The sequence below is a fragment of the Lates calcarifer genome, linkage group LG16_LG22 (genome assembly GCF_001640805.2).
Source record: "Lates calcarifer isolate ASB-BC8 linkage group LG16_LG22, TLL_Latcal_v3, whole genome shotgun sequence".
NCBI lineage: Eukaryota > Metazoa > Chordata > Actinopteri > Centropomidae > Lates > Lates calcarifer.
Genome location: NC_066848.1, coordinates 25,027,566 through 25,055,316, shown reverse-complemented (window position 1 = coordinate 25,055,316; position 27,751 = coordinate 25,027,566). Strand labels below are relative to the sequence as shown.

General features: G+C 40.1%; 2 protein-coding genes across 2 annotated transcripts in view; one reads left to right on the top strand and one right to left on the bottom strand.

Annotated features, from left to right (window-relative positions):
• shtn1 (shootin 1) overlaps window positions 1–5,586 on the top strand; it is a 31,617-nt gene extending 26,031 nt beyond the window's left edge. The window contains exons 14-16 of the mRNA XM_051076783.1: window positions 1,585–1,635; window positions 2,047–2,167; window positions 3,588–5,586. Of these exons, the coding sequence (XP_050932740.1) occupies window positions 1,585–1,635; window positions 2,047–2,167; window positions 3,588–3,619 (204 nt within the window). The 3' untranslated portion in view covers window positions 3,620–5,586. The remainder of the gene's footprint in view (window positions 1–1,584; window positions 1,636–2,046; window positions 2,168–3,587) is intronic.
• Window positions 5,587–7,838: 2,252 nt separating this feature from the next.
• On the bottom strand, window positions 7,839–26,935 carry eno4 (enolase 4). Its single transcript, XM_018678900.2, is given in 14 exon segments — window positions 7,839–8,199; window positions 8,738–8,855; window positions 14,576–14,637; window positions 15,154–15,328; window positions 15,594–15,719; window positions 15,903–16,067; window positions 16,629–16,697; window positions 16,952–17,080; window positions 17,174–17,343; window positions 18,915–19,057; window positions 20,567–20,748; window positions 22,742–22,870; window positions 26,713–26,769; window positions 26,771–26,935. Coding segments are annotated over 14 exon segments (1,713 nt in total). The 5' UTR covers window positions 26,882–26,935; the 3' UTR covers window positions 7,839–8,122.
• Window positions 26,936–27,751: the final 816 nt, after the last annotated feature.

Here is a 27,751-nt window from a genome sequence, read left to right as displayed (position 1 = left end):
TGGATGGTACGTGACAAAGTAATGTCCAAATGAATGTCAGGACCAAAGGTTCCTCAGCAGAACATTGTGTTATAACGAGATGTTATTCACTTAATCCACCAGTGGTCATAATCTTATGTTTGATTGGTGTAGATCAGTGCAGATTAAATTTATTTATTTATTTATTTGTTTGTTTTTTGTTTGTTTTTTTGACCGAGTTGGAATAGTAGCTTGAATTTCTGATTAAAAGTGACAGCTGTGGTTAGAATGCACACAGACACAGCCCCTATGATATTCTGACTTACTGTGTAAATGTTGAATAAAATCACCAGGTAGATGACAGAGAAATATGATTGAAGCATTTGAAGATATTATTATGATGTTAGAAATTTGCCCCTGCAAAAATGAAGTCACTGTAAAGTAAATTAAACATACTACACATGTTCTTAGTTACTACAGGGATGTTAAAGAATTATTGCAGGACAGAAATGATAAAATTAGGATCTAATATTTTGTTGTTTCAACACTTTTTTTTTTTTTTTTTCAATTTCATTGTCACATAGCACTGCTAAATAAAATAACATAGATCCTGCTGCACTCATGAAATATACTTGGCATAGTCAATAACACATTTAACTTTTGGGTGTGTTATTTTATTCACACACAATTGGAATTAAATAAGTCACTCAATGAAATGAGATACTAAGACAATGGTGGAGCGAAGTTCCTGCCAGCAGCTGGAGTATCAGTTTGTCTGGAGGTTGGCAGGGACACCTCAGGTTTTGAAGATATTACTGCTGTTCTTTCCACCAGTAAACACCACTGTGAAACCACAGGCCTTTTTTTTTTTGGCTGCAGTTGTAAACCCTCTGTGTCAGATCTCGGAAAAATCTCCTGGAATACAGGAATTGATGTCTCCTACATTTACTATTTGTTTTGACTGAGAAAAATAATTTTTTAGTCAGACAGACAAAGAGCACCATCCACCTGCGTAAAGTTAGTAAAAAGTCTAATACAAACTGCAGAGATGTCTCATACAACACTAGAGACAGACAAGAACATGAAAATATGAAAGTGGGGAGTCATTAAAAGTGCACGCCTGTGATTGTGACAGAAAATTTTTCATTTTTTCTGAAATCACCAGCCTAAACCACTGGTTGCAGATTTCCAGTGTTCCAGGGCCTGAATGAGTTTTTTTGTACATCGTAGACCATATATTGTTCAGTGCTCTTAAATCCATGAGTGTGTGGGATATCTAAGAGCTGCTTGTTTCAGTAAAACATAACATATGGCCAAGATGTCTTTTAGTCTGCGTGTTCTTCCAGCACAACAACTCTGCCAAATTAGATAGCATTAGGACCTGCTCTGCGAGGTAATTATAAATAATGAGGATGGGAAAATTGACGTGACTCACAATGATTGTGTGTTGACACATTTGCTTCTTGTAGAAAGCATATGTCCTTGTGCTTGCCTACAGTGTCTCGTCTCTGTGGTAAGAGGTGCAGTTTAGCCTCTAAGTGCTGATTGAGGAAAAATAAGTATAATGTGTCAGACTGCTGTTTATTTACCAAACCCATCTTTTTCTTCCTATTTTCCTTTTGTCAGATACAGAAGCTGCCCTCTAATTCTGCCATTCAGGAACTTAAAGGAATCATGGTAATGATCAACAATCAAATATCCTCACAAGCCATATTTTACTAGCTGAACTTTCACTGTATTTACACAGGAGGAGAGACTTTTTCTGCACTGTACATGGATGTGCTCACATTTGGAGGTTAAAATGAAATAAAGTTCAACAAGACTGGAAAAGTAGTCAGATATTTTACCTGAGAGAAACTTCTACTGCAACATGTGTAGCAGATTAAATGAGCACATATTCTGATACTGTTAATGATGCATCAGTCCCAGTTAATGTCAGACACACAGCAGTAAAACCGACGTGAAAACGCAAATTTAAAACTGCTGGAGTTTCTTCAAGATTAACTCATCTTGAGCTGTAATGGTTAATGTGCGGCTCTGTGTTTGTTGACCAGGCCCTCTCTATGTGTTTTTGTTGAAATTGTCCAGGAGAATTTCAATAGAACCTCCCCCCAACCAAAGGCAGCGTCTCCGTCGACAAACCACGGTGAGGAGCTGCAGAGGATCCTGCTGCGCCGGCGGGATGCAGTGGAGTCCCAACACAATGCCAGTAAGTTTCATTTCTTTCACTTTAAACCGTCTGTGGGCTACAATGCATCTACCAGGTCTTTCTGCTGAGACAGCATGCATGATGATTCATAAATCCTGACCAGCTGGCTGTGGAGTCTGTGTTTATTTCATTGTGGCTTTCTTCAGGCAAATCACACAACTGCCTCACACTTAAATCGTCAAACTATAAAACTGACCTTTTGTCTTTCACAAACTTTGAAACAGCACTTAGTGGTGGATTCTGTCAAATGTTTGGTCTTTGTTGAAAAGATGGTGTTCCTGTGATCTTGTGGATTTTTGTGACAGAGGTTGAAGTGAATAGAAGCAGCTCTACATAACAGATCTCACACTGAATCCAGCTGGTACTTACCTCAGGAGCTGATTCTCTGTAATGTGTACCTGTATACATACAGCATGTGTCTCTGCTCCCTGCTACAGTTTGATGACGCTCACACTCGATTTCACTGGTTTCATGGTAGCACAAGCAACGAATCCAAAGATAAAAACACAGTGCACATGAAACAGTTACTCACACCGCTTTTCTTAGAAAAGCTGGGATTGTATGAAAACAAACTTGACAGAGAATGTGTGTGTCTGTACACAGGTGCAGACATTTTGGAGACTGGAGAAATTGGCGACACAGATATTGAAGTAATGAACTGAAGCCAGATTTTATGATGAACCGTTCATGGATTTAATTTCACCTCAGGTTAAATGAATGATTATATCCACATTAAGGTGCTATGTATTGTGTTTGTGCTTGTAAAACACAAATTATCCCACAAGTCTGGTTAACGTCTCCCTGATATTAACCCCTAAACCCTGATTTCTCTCATCTTGAGCACATTAAATGATGAATTAATCATCACATTTTTATCACATTTCACTACAGAACTGAAGAACTTTGTCACATTTCTAAAAGTCCTCTAATACTGGGAAAATTTTGCAATAACAGTTTGAATGTGTTTTCAGTTTGGGCGTCCCTGTGTTTTTGCTAGCCAGTCCAAACTCCTGCAGTGTGTAGCAAAGCACCTAAGGCATCCACATCCAACACTCATGATGGGTTTGCACTGAGCATTAATGGTTAACTGAGGGAGTGTTCTGGGCAGAATATGAATCTCACCAAGTGCTTATGACTGATAAAATGAAATTTGCGTGCAAGCCTGGATGAGCACAGTTTTATAGATCAGATTTTTTAAAATGTATTTTCATTTTTATTTCTCTTTTGTTATGGATCCGACACACAGTTTTCTAAATGATTTAATAAATCATTCTTTAGGAAAATGACAGAAGAGAAGTTGATGTTGAACATCAACAGACTGTAACATCATCATTTCACTTCACTGTGACCTCAGTGACTGAATGTCAGCACAGTCTCTCTCACGCTGATTGTCTGGGTGTATGTTTGTGTTTTTGTGCAGGTGCCCATCCCATCCTCTCCCCTGCAGTGTGAGCACTGCCACCAGGCTGAGGTCAGGCCCTGACATGAGTATCCAGATAATACAGACTGGATATGGGTGACGGAAGATCACGTGATCCAGAATCAATGTCTAGCATTTCATTTTACTGTGTTTTCTGATTGTGTTTTCTGTCTTTTGGGTGAATTTCCACATGGTAAAAAAAAGAGAGAAATCAGAGCAGACATCCTGGGTGTCAATCAAGCCAGAGGTTACGTAGCCGGTGGACTAAGGCCACAAATGTGTCTTTGATTTACACTGAAGCCGTTTATTTCATTGAAATGAAAGGCATGTATCACACACCACCTTTTCATTCAGCTCTCTTTCTGATACTGAAGGGAAAGCCCAATTTATTGTTTGCAGTGTGAGGAACAGTGATGCAGGTTTTACAGCCTTGAGCTTTTGCCAAAGCAAAGTATGTCTCTGAATGACTCTGTCTAGACAAGTGTTAGCCTTGTAGCCACCCAGTGAGCAATTACAGGCCACTGTGGCAGATTTAGTTTCCACTGCTCCTCTCACTCACACTAACCCCCCCCCCACCCCTTCCCCCAACCAACCTCCTTAGGCCACCATTTTATGTAGGGCACTGTCTCCTCTCTGCAGTATGTACTATCTGTTCTGCCTTTGACTGTTTCACTTTGAGGATACAAGACAAATCAAGGGACAAACATTTGTAGCTAAACAGAGCTGCAGGTGACTGTGTTGATGTAGTTGTGTTGGAACAAGTACCAGTGAGAAGAATTCTGGAGGGCCAGTTTGAATATAGTCACCAGTTTAAAACACGCTTTATAACAATGTCCTACCAGGTCATATATGAGGAATTAATACTTACACTCATTTGATTGGCCAGCACAGTGTGTTTAGCAGAATAGAGATTTCTGGCACCAAGGTGTTTGAAGAAATGGGAAAAAAGTACTTGAAGTAAAACAAATTCATTATTGTCTCATATAGTTGTTTTATATTATGGGATGCTCTGGTGGTAAAAAATCTGACATTATTGGCAGATGACTGTTGTTATGACTGTTATGATCTGTTGTTGTCGTTGTCGTCCTGGGGTCCTCTGTGTACTGCTGTGGTCTCATTGAGGTGAATGAGGGGACTTCACTGTTAAACATGCTCAGTATGTGATGTTGATTCATTCCAGCCCTTAATGTGTAATCAAGCCACAAAAGAGATTCACTTTACAATCAGGACGGTGTCTTTCTTTTCACTGCTCTAAAAGAAAAAAAAAAAAGAGAGAAACAAAGAAAAAATCTTGATTTTCTGCCATTTTTTGAGACACTTGGCCTGTCTCCTGGAAAATATGTCTCTATTAATGACTAATTTGCAAAAGCAAGTAGATTTTAGGAAAAACATAATGCAGCACAGGTCACAGTTTAACCATAATTAAGAATGATGAGGAAACATTGATTTTGAATATATCTGTCAAGTCTGAATGCATCAATAAAATGTTTGTGTTGTGTATGTTTTCCCATTAATACTTTGATGGTTCCATTCAGGGAACTCAGAGGTTTTGGATGTGATTCAGGAAAGATGGTGGTCTTGGTTAAATACTGAAAATGTCAACAGCGACTTGAAGCACAAGACCCAATGAGTTTACTTTATTTTGAATCCAAAATCTCTCCTTAACTTCAACCACAGTGCAGCACTCAGGAATAAATCCCATCCAGCTTAGACCCAAAGTCTCAGCTCTGCTGCACCTGTAACTGCTCTGTAAACAGAATGGACACTCACACTTGAGTTGTGATTTACTGTGTAAAGATAAAGATATTTAATAGATGGACAGGATGTCTGTTGAGGCTACTTTTGGTGGAGAAATCTCCACAATGGATTTCTCCCTCTGTAACTGTTAAACCTTTGTGTAAGAAACTTCTTCTAATTCTGAGTAAATAAAACAAACTTTACTATTTTCTGCAGACTGTGAAATGTTGAGTAATCAGATTCTGTTGTATCCATGTTGGGATAATCATGACATGATAAATGAACTCACATCAGTAAGTGACAAAACTGACAACCATTGAGTATTTCAACAAGTCCAGAAATGGAAAACACTTCACCACTGGCTGTTTTGTAACAGTGTTGAAGTGACTTATGTTGGATTTTCCCCTTAAGCCTCAGTCAGAAGTGGGTGTAAGTCAGGTATGGAGCGGAGGATCAGCCTGTGCCCTTTGAAAATCACAATGAATGCTGGTGATTTAAACACAATGGTGGGCTGCTCTTGTCTTGTGTTGTTTTACCTCAACACCTGTCGAAATTTCCCAGACACTTCCTTGAGTGAGGGATTGAAACATGAGAGCTGTGAACTGTGGGCAATGTCCCTCACTTATTGTGTGCTGATGTTAATTAAAGCTTTAGGCTCTGTTTAGCACGGAGGTGCAATTTCCAGCTCCCAGTCCCTTCTAACAGAGCATGTAGGAAATGTAATTGTGGCTCTAAATCTCTTCTCTAACAAGATTCATCAGCAGCACTCTTCAAAAGACTCCACACCACCTTCCACACGTTCAGTCATTCCTCACTCCACTGAACCAAATATTGCAGGGGAAGTCACACTTTAACTTTATTAAAGCACAGCTTAGTCACAACAGTGGACCTCATAGAAAGAGGAAATGGTCTGTGAGGAGATTATATAAACTAATCAATTGTGTAGAGAGCATATTGGGCTTTTCATCATCCATTTTATCTTGACAAAAGTAGCATGAGCATGTGTGAATTATCTTATCTTGGCTAACATCTTTGAGAATACAGTGTCAGTGGCTGACCTGCTTGAGTAGGAGTAAAATGAAAAAAAAAAAAAGACGAGAAGGCCTTGGTATTGATTCATGTCTCTTCTCATATCCTCCATATCTAATGAGCTTCTTCTATTCGAGGCCATCTTGGCATAACTCAATAGTATGCCAACATACAATATAGTCTGATTCAGAGGAGTGATGTGAGTCAAAGTCAATGACCGGCTCAATTCCTTCCTCCACTGTCGGCTCCGGCTGCCGGACTCGTTGACGTTGATTGATGGACGGTACACACACCGGCGATCCAGGCAAAACATGTAATTACACAAGCCATGCTGTGTCCTTTTCTTCCCTCAGTTTCTTCTTTGCCGCCACAGCCTATTGTCAACTCTCCGTCTTTCCTCTCGTCATCGGCCGCTACAATATAATGTTTTGTTGTTTTTGTATTTTTGTCCCTTGGGGGACCAGCAATTAGGGAGGTCCTTTTAGTGCGTCTGGGAAACACTTAATTTGACCTATTTTGTTAGTCATTTCATTTATTTTCCCAAACACAGTAATTGCCTGCCAGGGAGCCTCCGTTGAGACGCTGCTGTGTGCCTGGCCTCAGTTTGTGTCTGCGTGTTTCATTGATTAGAGGTTGTCTTCACTCCCCGACATTTACAGCAACACTGAGTGTAAGCTGCCAGCAAATCGAGAAGCCAAATACAATTAAATACAATTGGAGAACATTTGTAATTTAAGTACATGTGAAATCTGTTGAAAATGAGGCACATGTGAAATAATCTAAAAATAGGACACATTAAAATGTTTAACTGTGGTGATTTAAATGAAGCTGGTGTTCAAAAAATAACAGAAAAAGATATGATGTTCACCCTCAGTTTTGTGTGGAATGAACCTGAATCACCATCCTCTCTAAGTTTTGGTTTCCAGCCTTAAAGAGTGAAGCTGGGCTAATGTAGTGTCAGCAGGGCCATATCAGCCAGACTCTGTCACGAACAGACGCATTGATGCAGCTGTATGTCACTGGAACACAAAGCAGAAGTTCTTCCACTTCCCAGTGTATACAAGCAGCCTTTTTTTCTGTGTCGCAGGCCAGGCGTAGCTCCTCTGGGCCTCTCTCTGCTCCTGTTTTTAAACTGACAGAATAATCTCCTCCACAATCTGTGACAGGACAGGAGACAATGAATATTTGTCTTTAAGAGATACAAACAATATTCATAAAAACATGCTTTACAGTGGTTGCATGAAAAAACAACCTCCACCAGTAGATCTCTACTGTGTCCACTGTAGCAAACACTGAAAGCTCATGTGTGGTGTTATGGCTCATGAGTGCTGCTATATTTGGATATTTTTATGACGATGGTTGATTGTGACCTGTGTTTGTGTGAGGAGGTACAGTGCACAGCACCTGGTGATATGGCTTGTATATACCTGAAGTGGCAATGAGATGTTTGAAGGTTTTATAAACTGCTTTACCGAAGGTCGTGTTTACCCACTTACCCTATCTCTGAATAGCTTCATATTGATTTTTTTTTCTTTTTTACCAGTTTTGAAATAAAACAGAATGGCAACACTAGTTTAATGCACTTTATAATGTTTATAATCAGCATAATAGATTTTAAAAGTGAAATGATGACCTGAAAGTAAGTGATTACAGCAGAATTGAATTATCAAAGTAAATTATAATGTGGCAGCTCTCATATATAGTTATGAAGACTTGTTTAAATCAGTCATATTTTCTTGATAGAATCAGAAGCTGTGAGCTGTATTCCTTCAGGCCACGTCTGCAGTGTTGGACTGCTCTTGTAGTTTTTCAGTGAACAGTGGAGGGGAGTGCTTCTCCTTGGAGACTGTGACAAGACAAAATAATGAAATAAAGTAAATGGACAAAGCTGGAACACAGACGCCCCAGACAACAGGACTGAAATCATGTTTCTGCTGCTGCTGCAGAAACACTCCACCTCAGTCCACCCTGAGCTTCAGCGTGTCAGATCAACACAAACATTAAATACCAATAAACATGTTTGATAAACTTTTTATGATGGGAGTTGATTACACATAGAAATATAGTCATCTCTCATTAACTCTCCAGTGTCCTGGCCTGGGTTTTGGAAATGGTGGATGGGAAAGTATTTGCCCCTGTGTGTAATTAGGAGGCCAATTAACAGATCCAAAGTAGGGGCTTTCATTCTTCCACTCACACAAATACACATTTGTATGATTCCTCACACATAGTTTCTTTTTACATCCAACAGAGAGAGAGAGAGAGAGAGAGGGAGAGAGAGAGCTCAAGCATTACTACCTCTCCCTCTCTCTCTTGCTTTGTCTGGCCTCCTTTTTCTCTGTTCAGCTAAAAGAAGATGAGGAAGGAGCATAAAAAAAACCCACCCAGGATTCCTTGTTGGGCCAGTTCTTCCTCTATAGAAATCAGCCGGTTGTATTTAGTCATCCTCTCAGCACCGCTCAGACCTCCCAGTTTGATATAGTCCAGCCCCAAACCCACAGCCTGAGGGAAGAGAAGAGCAGCAAACTGAGCAACACAAACTGGTGCTGAGGAAGCATGTGTGATGCACACTGAAAAAAAGCTTTATTGATAGCTGTATCATAACATCATTCTTCTACCAGATGAAGACAAAGGAAAGGACAAAACATAATGGTTAAATGCTGACATTGTCATCAATAAATCTTTTTTTTAGGAGAAATGCTCAGGTATAAGGAAGACATAACGTAAAACCTTCTATTCATATGAGGGCATATATGGGCATTGTTTTTGCCTTTTTGTAATACTGGGATGTGCAAACACTTTCACCTGTCAGGGAATGCACTCAACATAATGAGGGTCGGGGGTTAAAGTGCTGTCATGAAGCCGGGATCTCCTAGGCACAGTCAGGCTGTGGTTGAATAGCCAAAAAAAATCTCCTTTCCTAACCACTTTTCCATGACCTCAATAGAAAACATCATGTGGTCAAGGAAAGACGCAAAGGAGAGTTGATAAGGAATTAGATTTAGAGAATCCAACTGTACTTACTCCAGTCTTTTAAAAAAACAGCAACCCATGGAAGACATGCACAGTGACAAACTCTGTGCTGGAGGCTACAATTCAAGGTTTCCTGTCCAACACAGGAGCATACCTACTAAAGAAAGGATGTTTTCAGTTTAACTATCAGTTTGAGAGTTTTCTGTCATGGGAGCTTTGACCCCTTGTTTATACATTTGTTAAGTAGAGAAAATAAAAATTTTTTTAGGAGGGGGAGGGATTTTCATAAGTTTAGAATTGTGTCACAAAACAGCAGCTCTGCTGCAGTGAAACTACAATGTTGAGTCACATTAAATGCTGCTGCTGCAAGGAATTGTGGGACAGCATTCTCTCCTTTTCTTTCGTAAAGGAAGGTCCAGTGTATCCTCTGCTAAAGGAGATAACATATGAAGCACCGAAGCTCCTTTTCTTAACATTTAGAGAATTGGACCATCTCTTGTCATTGCTGCCACTGAGATACTTCTGGGTCATTTCACTCATTTAGGAACCTTCCTAAGCAAAAAGGACTATTTGACCACAGTCCAATTGTACTGCATTATATAAAGAGATGTGTTAGTAACCTAGCCTACCCTCATTAATATGAATGTAGGTGGACAATATAATAAACACCTGTTAGTATATAATGCACAACAGATACATCAGAAACTGAACATTATAACCCTTCATGATGGCAGGATTGTAGCTGTGCTGTTATATTAGACTGCGTTAATTTTAGCTTACTTTACCTAATAAACTGCCAACTGAGTGTGTATACACACACACACACACACACACACACACACACACACACACAGATGTACAAAACCTGTACATCTGCTTATTCATGTTTTTACCCAATCAGCAAATCCCGTTACAGCAGTACAATACAAAGTCCTGCAGATCCAGGTCAGGAGCATAAGTTCAAGTTAGTGACAGCATGATTGTTGGTGTCAGACAGGCTGGTTTGAGTATTTATGAAACTGCTGATTTTACACACAACAGTCTCCAGAGTTTCTACTAAAAATGGAGGCAAAAACAAAACCCATCCAGTGAGCAGCAGTTGTGTGGAGGGAAACACCTTGTTGATGAGAGAGGTCAGAGGAGAATGGAGCTGACAGGAAGGCTACAGTTACTCAGATAACCATTCTTAACGTAGCCTGGTCTGATGGATCTGGATTTCTGCTGAGGCAGCAGATGGTAGGCTCAGAATTTGGCTTCAACAGCATGAATCCATGGAGCCAACCTGCCTTGTGTCATCAGTCCAGGCTGCTGCTGGTGGTGGTGTAATGGTGTGTGGAATGCTTTCTTGACTCACTTTGGGCCTTTAACACCATCAAGCATGGTCTGAATGCCACAGTCTATCTGAGTATTGTTGCTGACCATGTTCATCCCTTTATGACCACAGTTTACCATCTTCTAATGGCTACTTCCAGCAGGATAATGCTCCATGTCACAAAGCTAAAGACGTCTCAAACTGGGTTCATGAACATGACAGTGAGTTCAGTGAACTTCAGTGACCTCTCCAGTAAAGCTGTGCATCTTTATTGATCTCATGATTTGATTTGATTATTATTATCCTGTCAATGATTCATTTTGATTTGATATCACAATGCATCACGATGCATGACAATGCATGACAATGCATTGCATGCCCAATTTTCTATATTACTGCATACTTTTCAATGAATAAAAGCAGATATATATGAACTCCCTTTTTTATTATTTAGAAAAAGGCTTTAGAAATCAATGTCAACATAAATGTCTTTACGTTATAAACCAAAATAAATAAACGGTATGGGTCTAGCTTATATTTGTGTGTGAAACTGTTCCATCCTCAAAAACAAAACTAATACTTATGCAGTCTGGCTTCAGCTTCAAGCAACTGTCTTCTGCTCTAAGAAAGGATACTTTCTGAATGTAGAGAACATCACAACCATGGCATACAAGAGCCATTAGCTCTGCCAGATGAGCTCCCGTATGAGACTCTCTTTTGCAGCACATGCCAATTAATCTGCCAGTCCTCGCTAATGTAATGTAACGTTATTGTTAGATAAAACTCTGTTGTGACTGAAGTCCAAGAATCACATGTTATCGCTAACATGTCACAACAGTGTCACCTAAAATCTTGGCTGGGCCCTCTCTCTTGAACTTTAGAACTTTATTGTCCAGGCTGGAAAATCAACAAGCAATGTCGGGAGGCAATAATCGATTATGTTATGTCACTGCATTGATGCAGAATTATCTATGTCCGCATTACGATGCATCATAGAAACGATTATTTTCAACATCCCTACTCCCTTTTCACCAGATCTGAATCCAGTAGAACTCTGTGATGAATCGCTAACTTAATGTGGTGGAGAGGTTTGTGTGTACTGGTGATCCCAAAGCAACAAGCAATTACATGGAACTGCTGCCACATGGGCCACATGTGAATATCTGGCAGAGGCCCCTGTCCATGGGGGCTTCAACTTCCACTTCTGGAAGAACTTCTCATGCATCATGAGGTAGGCTGGGGACATACAGTCTGAGTGGACCATGTTAAAAACTTCTGTTGCACTGTCAAGGCAGCAAACTGAGAACCCGTTGGGAGACATGCATGGAAGCCGTCAGGCTGAAGAAGGAGGCCTTTCAGGCCTGGTTGGCTCCAAGGTCAATTATCAATCTACATTCCAACCCTCACCTATGGTCATGAGCTTTAGGTTGTGAGATCGCAGATACAAGCTACTGAATTAAGTTTCTTCTGTAGGGTGGCTGGGCTCAGCTTTAGAGATACGGTGAGGAGCTGGGACACCCAGAGGGAGCTGTGATGGTTCAGGCATCTGATTAGGATGCCTCCTGAGCACTGCCCTTTGGTTTTTCGGGCATGTATAACTGGGAGGAGACCCCAGTTGTGGTGAAAGCGCACAGTTTAACTTTTCATGATATCACTACAACACTTCCTGGACCTACAAGTATAACAGTGGGTGGATAGTTTGTGACCCTCAGAGCCCACAAAACATCATTGCTATTTATGTTGATGTCAACAATGACAGCCTTAGCTCTGCTTTTTCTTCAATACTAGACTCTATTGGCTTCTTTCAGTGTGTAAATAAACCCACTCACTGTTTCAGTCACACTCTCGATCTTGTTTTAGCTTATGGTATTGACATTGAACATGTAACAGTCTTCCCACAGAATCCCATTCTATCAGACCACTTTTTAATCACTTTTGAATTTATATTGCTGGATTATGTATTATCAGCAAAAAACATCCTGACTAGAAATATTTCAGATAATACAGTAGCTAAATTAATTAATAAAAATAAAAATTAATACACTTCTTTCAGGCTTGAAAGAATGTGGCGTTCCACCAAACTGGAAGAATCCCACTTAGCCTGGCAGGATAGTGTCAAAAGATATAAAAAATTCCTCTGTAATGCAAGAGGTGCCTATTACTCGTCATTAATAGAAGATAATAAGAACAACCCCAGGTTTCTTTTCAGCACTGTAGCCAGGCTGACAGAGAGTCACAGCTCTATAGATCCACACATCCCTACAACATATAATTTCCATTGTTATGCAGATGATACACAGCTTTATCTGTCAATGGAGCCTGATGAAACCAATCATCTAGCCAAACTCCAGGCTTGTCTTAGGGACATTAAAACTTGGATGACAAGCAATTTTTTATTACTGAACTCAGATAAAATTGAAGTCATTGTACTTGGTCCTGAACACATCAGAAATACATTTTCTAATGATGTAGTTCCAATAGATGGCATTGCCCTGGCTCCCAGCTCCATTGTAAAGAATCTGGGAGTCATCTTTGATCAGGATATGCTAGGACTGCCTTCTTTCACCTGCGTAATATCGCCAAAATTAGACATTTTCTGTCTCAAAAGGATGCAGAAAAACTAGTCCATGCATTTGTTACGTCTAGGCTGGACTATTGTAATTCATTATTATCAGGCTGCCCCAACAAGTCTATAAAGACTCTGCAGCTGATTCAAAATGCTGCAGCATGATTACTGACAGGAACTAGGAAAAGAGACCATATTTCTCCTGTGTTAGCCTCTCTGCATTGGCTCCCAGTCAAATCCAAAATAGAATTCAAAATCCTCCTCCTCACTTACAAAGCCCTTAATGGTCAGGCTCCATCTTACCTTAAAGATCTCATAGTCCCATACAATCCCACTAGGACTCTGTGCTCCCAGAATGCTGGTTTACTGGTGGTTCCCAGAGTTTCCAGGAGTAGAATGGGAGGCAGAGCCTTCAGTTATCAGGCTCCTCTACTGTGGAACCTTTTCCCAGTTTGGGTCCGGGAGGCAGACACCCTCTGTACCTTTAAGAGTCATCTTAAAACTTTCCTCTTTGATAAAGCTTATAGTTAGGGTTGGCTCAGGCTTGAACCATCCCTTAGTTATGCTGCTATAGGCCTAGACTGCCGGGAGATCTCCCATGATGCAATGAGCTTTTCTCTCTCTCTCTCTCTCTCTCTCTCTCTCTCCTCCACAGTATGGATTCATATCCCATAAATACATGTTACTAACTCAATATCTTCCCTTTCCTGTAGTATTGTGCTCTTCTGTCTCTCTCTCCTCCTCTGTCTCTTTCTGCAGGTATTTCTGCCTCTGGAGCTGTAGAGTCTGATCTGTGATGACAAGTCTCCTGCTGCTCCTACAACTCCACTCAACACCCCGCTGCTATAATTAGAAATTAGTTGTATTGCTATGTTAGCAGTTAATACTTTAATTATCATTACTATCATTACTACTGCTGTAATAATTGGTATGACCTTACGTTTTATATGGAACCTGTGTTATGATATGTTCCTCTCTCGCTATTCTCTACCCCCCCACCCCACCCTGAGTCCGGTTCTGCTCGAGGTTTCTGCCTCTGAAAAGGAAGTTTCTCCTTGCCACTGTCGCCTAGTGCTGCTCATGGTGGGATTTGTTGGGTCTCTCTCTGTAAATACCTATTTTAAAGAGTATGGTCTAGACCTGCTCTATGTGAAAAGTGCTTTGAGATGACTTTTGTTGTGATATGGCGCTATATAAATTGAATTGAAGTGAATTGAATTGAATTACTGCAGATGGCTGTTGCTTTGGAACAAGGTTTTCTTCTCTGAGAGAATCTTAAACAGTGTGGTGAAGAGGTGCAGAACTGTTCTGTGATCAGGCACAAAACATTAAGCTGGACACATAAAGTAAGAGAAAAAGAATAAGACTTACTATATCTGACAAAGAGTCACCACTGCTGGGCTCACTGCTTGTTGTAGCCATTAACAGTGAACCTGCAGATCAACAAGTGAAGACACACACATACACAATAATTAGCACTGATAACAGTCATAACACCATCAAAGCAATATTTCACAAATGTAGTAATACTAATGAAATGTGGAGGCAGGATTAGCTCAGGCACTGAAGTCATCCCTCAGCACTTATCAGTTTCATATGTCATGTCTCATCCATGTGTCACTATCAGCTTATGCTAGCATGAGGTTGGGAATGTAGAGGAAGATGACACTTGGGCTACAGTGCTGAACAGTGGTCTATTTTTAACGACTGAGCACTTAATCTGTTTTTATAGACCACCTGATTGGTCATATAATGTAGGAAGAGAAGTGTATGGAAAATACTTCAAAGGACTTCTATGTCTGACTCCTGCAAGGCTCCATCAGTCACTGGCTTCTTTCCATCAAGTCTCATATAGGAGGCATCACAAACAATGTGATGTCCATTTTCCTAATTTATAGCTGAGTATTGTCTTTCTCATTCAGCATTGATTCTGCATCTTTTCCTGTTACCTTGGTGATCTGATGTGATGAGGACCAAATCACTGACTGTTGTCTCGTTGATGTGTTTTAATATGCGACCACTGACTCCCAGAAGGGATGGGGCCTTTGACTTGTAAGTCATGTCAGCGAGAAGCGAACATGAATCTCCAATCACATTGCTCAGCTTCTCCCACTGATCTATATCCTTGCAGAGCACAAACACACATACACACAACATTACACATTTACATACACCATTCACTTCTGTGTCAGTAACCTTTGCTAAAAACTAACTTTGAAGCTGTCTCTGTATGTAAATTTACTGGAATTGTTTTTACTCTTCTGCTAAACCTTCTTAAGTATCAGGAGCAGAACCCAAAGAGAGACATCATATAGGGTATATAAACAATAATGCCTATATACATGAACTTGGAAATGTTGAGGAAATAATTATAATGTTTTGAACTTACCTCTCTCCTAAATGGGTCGATTAAAGCTACCACTGCTGGATATTTGTTGATGATAGTTTGGTACATGTCCACTAATTCATCCGGAGACTTCAAAATTCCTGTTGCAACTTCATATTTTCCTTTAGACTGAAAGGAAGAGAAGAAAAAAACAGATTTCCAGTTTCATTGTTGTGGCTGAATGTGTATGCTGTATTTGCATGTGAAATGACCTCCTTGGCTGTCTGTATGTAGAGGTAATTTAAAAAAGGTATATGTAAGGACTCCCAACACCTGGCAAACAAACCCAGCAACTACCTTTCGTTGACTTACATAATCCATTAGCTCATGGGCAGCACAGTTTACTGCTAAATGGATCTCTGTTCCCAGTGCCAGTCCAAGGTTAGTACAGGCTTCAGTGATCAGATCCAGAGGCTGTTCAGGTTTCTCATAGCCCAGAGCCAGCGCTCCACTGTCATGCAGAATTGCCTGAGTGGCCTCGAAGCAAACAGACAACATCTGTGTATTATACTTTAACAGATCCAACTCTAATAAATATATTAACCTACAATGTTCTTTACATGTCCCCTCTTTGGCTACATCTGTTGAAAAATAGCTTAGCTGAAGCTGCATGTGAATGACAATAGATGAATATTTATTCATAGATTTGAATGGGATGGCTGTCATTGCAAGGTTATTAGAAGACAAGTGTGTTCCACTCAGCCTCTACAGTGTTTGCGTTATGAATGTAAGTGCTAGGGGTCATTGAACAATGCAGGAGATAACTCTGTGTATATAGTACAAATGCTGCATAATGGTAAAGGCAGATAGGAGAAGTACTGAATACTTTAATAAACATTTTGACATACCTCCAGGCCCACATACCTGAGTTAATTTGAACATTAGCCATGAAAATCACATTTGTATGTATCTTTTAGGAAAGCTGAGTAACAGAAAAAGCTTTGAATCCTGCCTCCACCTTTTACATTCTGTGCTATCATAAAGCCTGTGTGACCTCAGTTCCTATTCTTACAGTGAATAAATAGCAATGTCCCTCACCCCAGCTTTTGTTGAAGTGTTCATTATTCTCATCATCTCCTTCTGTATCTCAAGGGTCATTGTGATGATCTGTTGAAGAAGTTCACAGTTCAGTGCATTTTATAAATGCTGTAGTGAAAACTGAAGATAGGAGAACTGAGGTGCCTTACCAATAATATAACACATCATTGCAACAACAAAGGAAGCAACAAACTTGCACAAAGACACTAACACTAACTTTATACAGTTAACAAGTCTATACAGACTGCAAATGTTAAGAAGAAGAGGGCTAAAGACAGAAAGAACATGTACTACACAGGGAAGTGACTGAGAGTCGTGAGTACTTGTTTGACCCGTTGTCCTACTCTGGGGATCAGGATGACTTCCTCCAGTAAACTCAGTTTTCCAGGAGAAGTCTTCCCACAGCTCAGCAAAGTTACCAAGGAGACGGGAATGTGAAACTGTGTTAGAGTCTGAATAGAAGTTGTTTAAGACATCATTACATTTTGCTCCCAGTGTGTGTATTGTTTGTGTGAATATATGCGTTTGTGTTTGCGTGATCTAACCTCTTGGTTCCTTAGAGCTGCGATGTATTTGTAAAGAGGGATGCCCTGTAATACTGCCCCGGCTCTGGCAACAGCAAGAGAGACTGAACCAATGGCCAAACTACCAAGCAGAACTGGTTCTGGTGGCTCTGCTGGAGGAAATGGCTTCTCTGAAGTGGTGCTCCTTTTAGCTGTAATGCAAGTTGGGTTGGGGTATGGTTAGGTTATGGTAAGGTGTAGCAGAGACAACTGGTTGGGGTTAGGGTGTGGTTGGTTTAGGTAAAGGGAAACACATGGGAACAGACACAACACCTGCATGTTTTTGGACTGTGGGAGGAAACTGACACAGGCATGGGTGACCACACAGAAAGAAACCAGCCAGCTGAGAGATTCAAAAACCTGTGAGGTGATAGTTCCAAACCTCTTCACTACAGTGTCACCTACTTACGCGCTGCAAACTTGAATTTTTCAAGACATCACTTGGTGGAGCTGACAAATGTCCAAATCAGTTGGACTGGACATTAAACAGACTTTAGCTCTCTAGCATAAAATCTGTGTGAATAGAACAGGTAATTGTGTAGAGAATTCACAGCGAGCGAGTGGTCTCCTGCACGCTCTACCTGCAGGCTTCACCCCTCACCTGTACTAAGCAGAGCATTTCCAGTAGGTGAGAACACATCTCTCACATGTTGTCTGACTGTGTGCTGCATTTGTCAAAGGACAACGCTGGAGAGTCCAAACCAGATAGTCTGGTCACTGTCCAGAGATCAAACGTGAAAACGACTAGATATCTTTTACACTGAAAGAACATTCTCAGTGTCCTAAATTGGAAATAAGCATGGAGGATATCAGACAAATACTGTTTTAACAATAAAATGAAAGAAGTTTCATTTACAATTCTGCCCTTTTCTTTTCATATTTTCTCCTTTAAAGACTGTTCTGGCGAGATTTGAACCAAATATGATTTATTCCTGTGATTTTTATGGGAAGAGACACTTTTTTCTGTTGCTTATTATGTGTAAAATTCTCTGTCTAGAAAAACTGCTGTATTGTAGCAATATTTTAATTTATTTTGGGAAATACTCAGTGGAAGAGAACAAGATATTTTTATTCAAACTGTTCATAAACTGTTTTGAATGGTATACTGTTTGGCAAATTCCATATACATAAAATGAAATGGTCAGAAACTTGTTTTAGTTAGATAATATCCATACATATTCAATCTCTTTAGCAAACCTGCAAAATAAAAAGCAGCAGAGCCATATACATTTTAAAACATACAACATTACTGAATCAGTTATTTGAGTATATGTGGTTTCTATTTTCTAATTTATCTTCCTCCTCCTATATATTAATTTATTTCTGTTGAAAGAAGTCAAGAGCTCCCTGCATTATGTATTTATTTATCTATTTATTTTCTACTCTATGCTGGTTCCTATACAGAAAATTTCTTTTGAACTGGGAAAATATATTCTTAAACCACTAAACAAAACATTATGCTGTAACTGACTTCTGATCTGGTAAAAAAAAAGCACTGTCACCTACAGAGTACAGATACAAATCCTATATTTTATCAAGCAGTAATAACAGTGGAAAAAGTGTTTCTACATTTCATTTTTTTCTTTTAGAGAGCTCTAGAATCCCTCTCTGGGAAAAACACACAAGCTTGTTTAGGTTTAATAACTGGCTGTAAGTGCAAGATTTCGGAACTAGCGATAGCAAACATTCAGCAGTACTATTGGACAACTAGTCATTACCCCACCTTTATCAACATTCTTTTTGTCTTTAGTCTGTGCAGGTGGTGCAGAAAAAAGCACCAACTCAGACTCGCTGGGTGAACGACTCTCCTCCTTCTCCCTGCTGTGGATGTCTTTCTCCTCCAGATAGTGGGCCATGAAGAAATCGCTGTACAATTATAGAACACAAAATTACATTTTGGGTCACAAAAGCAAGCTCTAAAAGAAACCATCTGTTCATGGAGCTCCAAGATAGTTGTGACACCTAATACATCCCAACAAACCTACAGGCTTTTCTATGTGGATAGACTGGCGATCTGTTCACCCAATGTCACCTGGGCTCCAGCCCCGCGGCGACCCTTACAGATGGTATAGATGATGGATTATAACTTGAACATATTTGTGTATGACTAGCTATGTTTTGTTGTGTCACTTAAGTCTGATTTATTCAATTGTAATGAGGTCTTTCTTGCAAAAGAGATCTTGAGCTCAATGAGACTGTCTGATTAAATGAAGGTTACCTATTTCCATATAAACTGTAAAGAGCAATTACAAACCAAACCAAGAGGCTTAGTTAGAGGCATAAATCAAGATTAAATTTGTTGTCCCACAGAGTGAGAATTTAGTTTCCTCCATGCTACAGCCATGAAAAAATCATTCAGAAAATAAACAAATGTGTTCAGAAATTACCAGCAATGTTCAATTATTACTGTCATTCTGGATATTTGCACTTTTGGAAACTAGACTAGATTGCTATAGACATCGTGTAGGTCTTAATTTAGTCTTGTTCACTTCTACAGTACTAAAGGATGCGGGCTGCGTATATACAGCATCATACACAGTACATGTTATGCCCAAGACTAAAATTGCTAATTACAACTAGTAAATGGACTTGCACTTTCTAATCATATCGACCATTCAAAGTGCTTTCATACAGTGCTTGTTCTACATATACACAGCACTCTAATACACACATACATTCACAAACCAATGCCACATCGAGGGCAATTTGGGGTTCAGTTTCTTACCCAAGGATACTTCAGCATGCCCTCTAGAGGAGCCACTGACCAATGACCTTCTGATTAGTGGGCGATGTGCTCTACCTACTAAGCCACAGCCACCCCTGTAATAAATAAAGTACTATCTATCTAGTGTTACCTAAAATATGTCTACTGTTTGAAGTTCCAAATTTGAATTTATTGTGAGACAGTATGAATATGAATATGGCATTGTGCACCCCAATTGCCAAACATTACAACTCTTTAAGCTTTTCCATTGGATCTTGATGATCCTGTGACAAGAGGCAAACTGGTGCAAAGCATTAACCTCTGCATGACCTCATTCCAGGACTCTAACAAAAAGCAAACTACATTAGACTCCATTGGATTTTAATCTATAAAAGTGCCACTACTTATTTATCTATGTCTGTTTGTTTACCTTGTAGTTTATGCAGAGGATTAAAATCAGGAAACTTGCATTATGGCCCTAGATGAAAAACAATTTTACAACATGTGGAGTATCAAATGGACAATGATGACCATTACTAAAACAGCACAGTTGATGATCTTTGGAGTATGTAGACAGATAAATAACCATAGGTCTCAGAGCCTTTTTTCATCTCAATACCCCTCCAGGAATGCAACCCTCCTGAGTAACTTCAAAAACATTTGAACACTACCTGAGTGCATGGTCAACTTCTGTTTGGTCACAGGGGTTTTTGCCCTTCAGCATGTGGTTCAGAGGTTCATTGATCCATTGGACAGCAGTCATCACATGGTCAGCCCTCTGACTCCCAGCTTTCCAGTCCAGTGAAGTTTCCTTTGGCCCAAAGTAGCTGGAGACAGCAGCTGAGGATATGCTCTGGACACCAAGAGAGGGGAGAACTTTTTCAAAGGTTTTACAACAAGCTATTTACCCCAAAATCATTGAAGTTGTTATGAATGACATGGCGTGAACACACAAATCCAGAAACAAATCTTAGCACTGCATTTTTAACTAAGTGCAAAATAACCCTGGAGCTCAGACTGTGATGAGCTGAATCACTTCTGCTGTTGCACTGTTGAAACATACAGTAGAGTCCCTGTTGTCTTGTCGAGGAGATTATTGTAAATGTTCTGAAAAGTGCTCCACCTCTCTAACCCTGTGTTTGTTATTCCCTCAAGCACATGAGTGTCAAGGCTGTCTTCTCTCTTTCCCTCTCGCCCACTTTTTCTCCTCCTTCACCCAGGCTGTATGTGCTGGACTATCAGCTGTCCCTTTCCAGTGTGTTTGTTATCTTCTCCCAGAAGGTGTACTTGGTTTTGTCTCCTGTGCTGTGCTGTCATGTTGCTCATTTCCTATCTATTGCCAGCACCTGAAAGTTACTCAAAGTCCTCCAAGATCAGTCATCCTGATTGTCGATATTGTAAACTATGTTGTCCTATTCTATGCACATGACGTTTATTGTATATCTGTCTATCCTGAAAGTTATGTTTTTTGGGGGGTTATTTTCTCTTTACCTGATTTGAGGGTGGGGTGGCACAGTGGTGCACTGTTGCCTCACAGCAAGAAGGTTCCGGGTTCAAGCCCCGGTTCGAGCCTGGGGCTCTGTGTGGAATTTGCATTTCCTGTGCCTGCGTGGGTTCTCTCTGAGTACTCTGGCTTCCTCCCACAGTCCAAGGACATGCACATTTGGTTAACTGGTGACTCTAAATTCCCCGTAGGTGTGAATGTGAATGTGAGTGTGTGAGTGTGAACGGATAAGCGCCATAGATAATAAATGAATGATTTGAGGTTGAATGAGGTTGTGGGTGGACAGATTTTGTGATATCAGGCTATATATGAATAAAATTTAAGAAGACCTCATGACCGACATGGGCATCATGGTGGCGCAGTGGTTAGCACTGTCACCTTGCAGCAAGAAGGCTCTTTATTCTATAAATAAATCAGGGAGAATGGGACACTAATTTCTGTCTAAGCATCATCTGTAGACTTTTAAGATAACTGTATGTCAGTGTTTGTCTTATAAATTCAGCTTTTAATAACTTGGCCACTAAGATAAGAAATGATGAGGTTTTCTTCCTTTACTTCTGTGACATTTCAAAAATTGTGGTCTTATCTAATGTGGTTTTATCTACAAGGCTGTTATCCATGCTTATATTTAATCAAATTAGGTTAGCCCAACTCTCTATCTTCTCGTCAATACAATCACTACTCACAAGATCCAACAGAAGAACACGTTATTTTACAGTTACCTTTTCCTAGATCTACTGAAATCACTTTTAATTCTGTGTTTTGATTTCATTTGTTAAATCTTATCTATTTAAATTTTAATACACATACATGAGTTATAGATAAGGTTATTTTAATTATTATTATCTATCTCTGGCTCTGAGGAACTGGCCTCTCACTCCTGATGATAACATTGTAGCACTAAGTAATACTGTTGAGGAAAAGGTCCTAGGTCTGTTCGCTTAATGACCTCACCATTACTTTGTTTCCAAGTGTCATATCTCATCTCGCTTTTGTGATAGTATAGAAAACTGAAATAGAAAGGGTCAAGGGTCATGGTCTGTTTTTCTACCTCTTTTGCTCACTTCTTGCTTCCAGCTGCCTCCTCACATCAGAGCTTCCTGTACGTTTGAAGAGATCCCTCATTGTCACTTCACAATCAGTATCTCCTTGGTTATATTTTTTTGAGTTCAATCTTTACACTGAATGCATACACTGTTCAGAATATCCAGAACGTGGCACAAGTAAGTCAGCCACAGTCCAAGCGGTTTGGAAAGCTTCAACAGCTCATCTGTTGAAATTACACTGGACTAGTGCTGGACGAGTCTGTAGGCAAAAGGAAAATGTGGCTTATGAATTTTACCTTTTCCTTGTTGCAAACAATGCAGAAGACCTCCACCTCAATGGATAGTTGTCCTCTTGTATCATACACCTCTCTTCCTTTCAGTCTGTTTATCCTTGGTGGTGCAGAAAGGCTTGCAAAGTAATCCGCCTAAAGTGACGAAAAAGACATGACATGACCAAACTTAAAAACACACAAATTCTGCCATTATGCTGCCAGGCATTTTTGCAAATTTTGTATTGGTGGTTGCAATTCATCACAAATGAAGCAACACAGAACAAAATGTGGTCAACATTTTCTGTTTTGATTAACTAAATTAAAAAATTCAAGACTAATATCTACTCTCTTCAATTCCTAGAAACAAATGTACAAGAATGCATATCACAGTCAGTCAGTCAGTCAGTGCAACATGGAAACAGTCCCACAAGAGTTTTGTCCCATGTTAAGATCCAATATCAAGGCAGTTAGAGCTTAACTGGGTGTTCTCATTGGTGATTGTGAATTACAATTTATTACCCCTTAGTACTGAGATTGCCATGACAACTACTACACTATGCCATTGACCCTTTTAGGCCTGATATCATGATTAAATCACAGTGTTAGCTGGAGGCAAAACAGAAGAAAAACTGGGGGCAAACACAAACCACCTCAGAGGAGAAAGCCACATAACAGCAGAAATATTATCTTGCTGCGTTGTTTGGTGCCAGAGAATGGGTCTAAGTCACTTTTAATCGCACAGACATACATGCACACAGATACACACACAGACAGGCAGGAGAGCAGTACATAGTACAGTATTGAGTCCTGATTTCACTTCTGTTGGCTTGTTCTACCTGTTTTCTGTTGAAGACCCTTTTTATTTCCAACTGAGAAATACCTGTGAAGGTTGTGACTGTGCAAGAGTGGCTCGATTACTTATTTCCAGTTTAATATTTTCAAAATTCTGTTTTTAATAATGTTATTTAACAATCACCTGACAGCAGCAGAAATTAGATCAAAGGCAAGAAGCTGAAAATGGAAAAGGACAGAAAAGAATAAACTTCATAGAAGTTGGTCTGTCCTTTCATCAGAGGAAGTGAGCTGGTTTTCTGGCATCATCATCACCACCCATTTCAGAACTAAGGTGTTGTCCATGCAGTCTCCCTTCTCCACAGCAAGATGAATGTTAAGACATGGTGGATCACAAAGAATCACATACATATAGCTGCCGTCAGGACAGGGGTATGAATATTTGCCTCAGTGGAGGACTAAGTATGAACTTTCAATCAGATGATGATATAAATGAGGAGGGTTGCATTGTAATCACAGATATGATAAAGGCTGATGATTTCATTAAATGTTTCCATCCACACATTCAGATTTAAATGACTGCTAATTCATGAAACACAGGACATGAGGTTATACTGTCCCTTGTGCCACTAGATGTTATGCTCTCAGATGAGATTTACCTTGATGTTCCAAGTGGTCTGGGAGATGAAATTCTTTATGGGTTTGTTTTAATTTGGGACACATCTTCAGTAGCGTTCCTTCAGATCATTGGGTGTTTCGGCCTTTCAAACACTGTACACCCTCCTCGAAGGCAGCAAGCTACAGGGTGATCAAGCCTGAGCTTGTGTCCCATGCCCAATTTGAGATTTGCCTTGTTTTTGGTGCCTTTTTAAACCTGAATCTTAGTCAGTTCTCCTCACTCGTGAGGCCCAGCAAGGGTCCTGCCACTTGCACCATATCCACTGGCAGCTTCTTTCAGCTGCCTTTGATAGTGCCTTGATGGATCTGCTGTAGAGCCTGCCCATGACTTCCTAGTTCTTTCAGTAGTCTGATGATGGAGGAATGCCAAAAATCATCTGCATTCCACTTTCAAGTGGATAGATTTCCAGCCATTCCAGCCATGCTGTTTTGCATCTGCTGCCAAGTCTGTTTAGCAGAGTTTTTTACGTTCATAGGCCTTCTCCATTGAGTTTTCCCATGGCACTGTTAGCTCTATAATGTACAGACTTTAGTGAAGGGGACCAGAGGACCTGATGGTACTACATTGTGGGACACCAAGCCAGTTCTTTATATATGATGTAACAGTTTTCACCATCTTCTCCACAGTTGTTATTGAGACCTCATAGATAGTAGTTGGCCAGGGGAAGAAGTCCAAACTGCAGGCACCATAGTTTGCGTTTTCCAGGCAGCAGGTCTTGTTGATGTTGTTCAGACCATTGGCAATATCCTGCCGTTAGTTGCTGCAGTTGGTTTTTGTCTGTGAGGTTTGAATCATAACATCTACTCAGGCTTCTTTTGACCTTTTGTTCAGAGACTGTTGGTATCAGAACATCACAGATGAAGAACCTTACTTCTTTCAGCTCTCCCTTGACTACTGAGATACTTCGAGACTTGTTTGGCTTGATCTTCATCCGCGCCCACTTGATGTTCAGTGCTGCAGTGGTTGTCAGTGTGGTCATGTCATCCATGTCCACCATCCTGGATTGGCGGAAGGCGGAGTCCATTCTTACTTCACTCCTCACCCACCACCCATCTTGAGGCCCTGATGATGACTTCCATGGCCATTGTGAAAGCCAGGGGTGAGACTGTACAACCTGCCATGTTGCCTACCTCCAGCTGCTGCCATTTTGTTGTGAAATCAGCAGTTGTGAAGCATAGTTGTAATAGTTACCCCATGTTAGATTTTGTATTTCAACCACTCTCACCGTCAAGTATCAGTACATTTAGAAAGCTTACATTGAATAAAACCATATCTAACCCTGTTTTAACCAGATTTAAGTTACGTTATGTTAATCTGAACTATCACAACATCCTAATGGACAGCTTTATTAATAGGGCGTTACACTAACACTCACATAAACTACATTAACACAAAAATGTCCTTGGGTTAACTTTGATTAAAATGTAACCTTGAATAGGGCTTTACATTAACGAAACACCCCCACAATCTATGCTTTACACAGGTTTCCAGGTACCGTTAGCTAAGGCAAAAGCTATCAGCTGATGCTTGTGCTAGCTAGCCTGGTTAGCAAGGTACATCGGGACGCTAAGTGTCTACCCTTCTCTGGTCAAAACACCTAGGAAAAAAACATTATATACACACACATTAAACATTAAACACATTACAAAAATTAATATTTACTTATTGAATAAAACTGGATATGAGGATCCACCTAGGCTCGATGTCAATCACCATACTTGGGATGCCAATCAAACCAGACACGCCCCCAAACATGTCTCTCTTTGACGTCTAATATCTATTCAATTATGCAATTATTATCAAATGGACCACCAGGACATAAATTAGAAGGAATTAACTTAGCTAATGATATCATAATGTTTTGTGGAAAAAAATTATTGACTTAGTATTTCATGAGAGAAATTGACACTTTTTGAATGGGAGTCTATGATGCTGGCATTTTTTTGGAACCAGCCCCTAGCGGATTTTGGTGGTATTACACCCAACTCCGGCAAACCGGTGCACAGTTTCTGGGTTGTACCTGTTTCTTCAAAACGGTGTGAACCGTTTTCTCTCGTTTGGTGGGTGTGTCAGAGGTGCAGCAGCCACATACGTAAACCTTGCTGTACTAAACTGTACATAAGAATAATGATAAATCATTTTATTCCCTATGCTATTATTATACCATTAACTAAAATGTGTACTACACCATGGTCAATTCCGATTGTTCTAAACTCAGTATATGAAATAAATTTGATTTTTTTTTTTTTTTTAAGTAGTGCACATGTGAAATAGATGGTGTTCAACGCACCACCGTTTCTTTATAAAGAAACGCTTTGTGGGGCTGAGAAGCAAAGTAAATTTTGCCACGCGAATTTTTGTCCTTCTGCACCATAACTCCGAGCGTGTAACTAGTAAAAGTTTCTAGCTAAGGTAACTGGCTTAGCCGAGACTACAACAGGCTTTCCTAAGATTAGCATCGCCTTCAGGGCCAGGTTTTCGAACGGTCCAGCTATCTGTCAACAGCAGGGAAACAAACTCATACCAGATAACCGTGAACGTCCTCAGGCTTTTGGAGGAAGAGCTCATTCAGAGCTCTCTCCTATCTCCTCGGGGACTCTGTTAACCCGGTAAAACTCTGCAGCTGCGTATTTAGTTTCATAGAAGTCCTGTTCCTCTTTAGAGAGACGACTGAAAAACCTTTGGTAGGACATTGTTCATGTGTCGTCACCGTGTCTGTTGGTTTTGTGTTGTCTGTTACCGTGGGAACGAGTCGTTCAAGTGACAGCGGGAGACCAGGAAATTAGAGCGACACCGCGCGCTTTCTTGTCATTGTTTTCCTGTGTAGCCTGTATCATCTCAAATAAAAACTGGAGAGGGGATTAAGCCTCTATCCGTTCCATTTATTTAGGGACCACGAGTTGGCTAGTTGGTAAGCAGGTTAATTGAGCTGAATCTTCTCAAACTGTGAGTGTGTGGAATACCCACAGGCCAAGGATAGATTACTGTGTCACAATAACCTCGATTTGTAAAGTTAACTAATCACTTGATAAACCAGTTTCTACAAATCACTTAGGCAATACCCCACTTCTAATTGTTTTCCAAGGTCTTTTCCCTGACTTTCAGGCTCAATTAACTTGCAAAGATATGAAACTTACTGAGTCCATTACAGTAAACACAATGTATGCTTTACTAGTATCAGTTACATCATGGCTGGTTGTAAATTTAAATTGATTCAGTAAGTGTCTACTGCATGACATAATGAACTAAGTTTGACAACAGTTAAAACGGGCATGTTGTTCACTGTCACATCTAATTCAAGTAAATTAAAAATCTTTACAAGCAGCCTTTCATAGTGAACTGAAGTGATTGAAGCCAGTGCTGACTGGAATGGAGAAACCTAAACAGAGAAAAATTCTCACACACACACACACACACACACACACACACACCAGCTGATGACTGTTTTGAGATGAAGAGGATGTCTAGAATTAAACCAAACCTACTAAATAATATATAGTTACTCACAGGTCTTGTATTTCACCCCAGAAACTTGGTCAAATTTAGGAAATTTAGGACAGGTC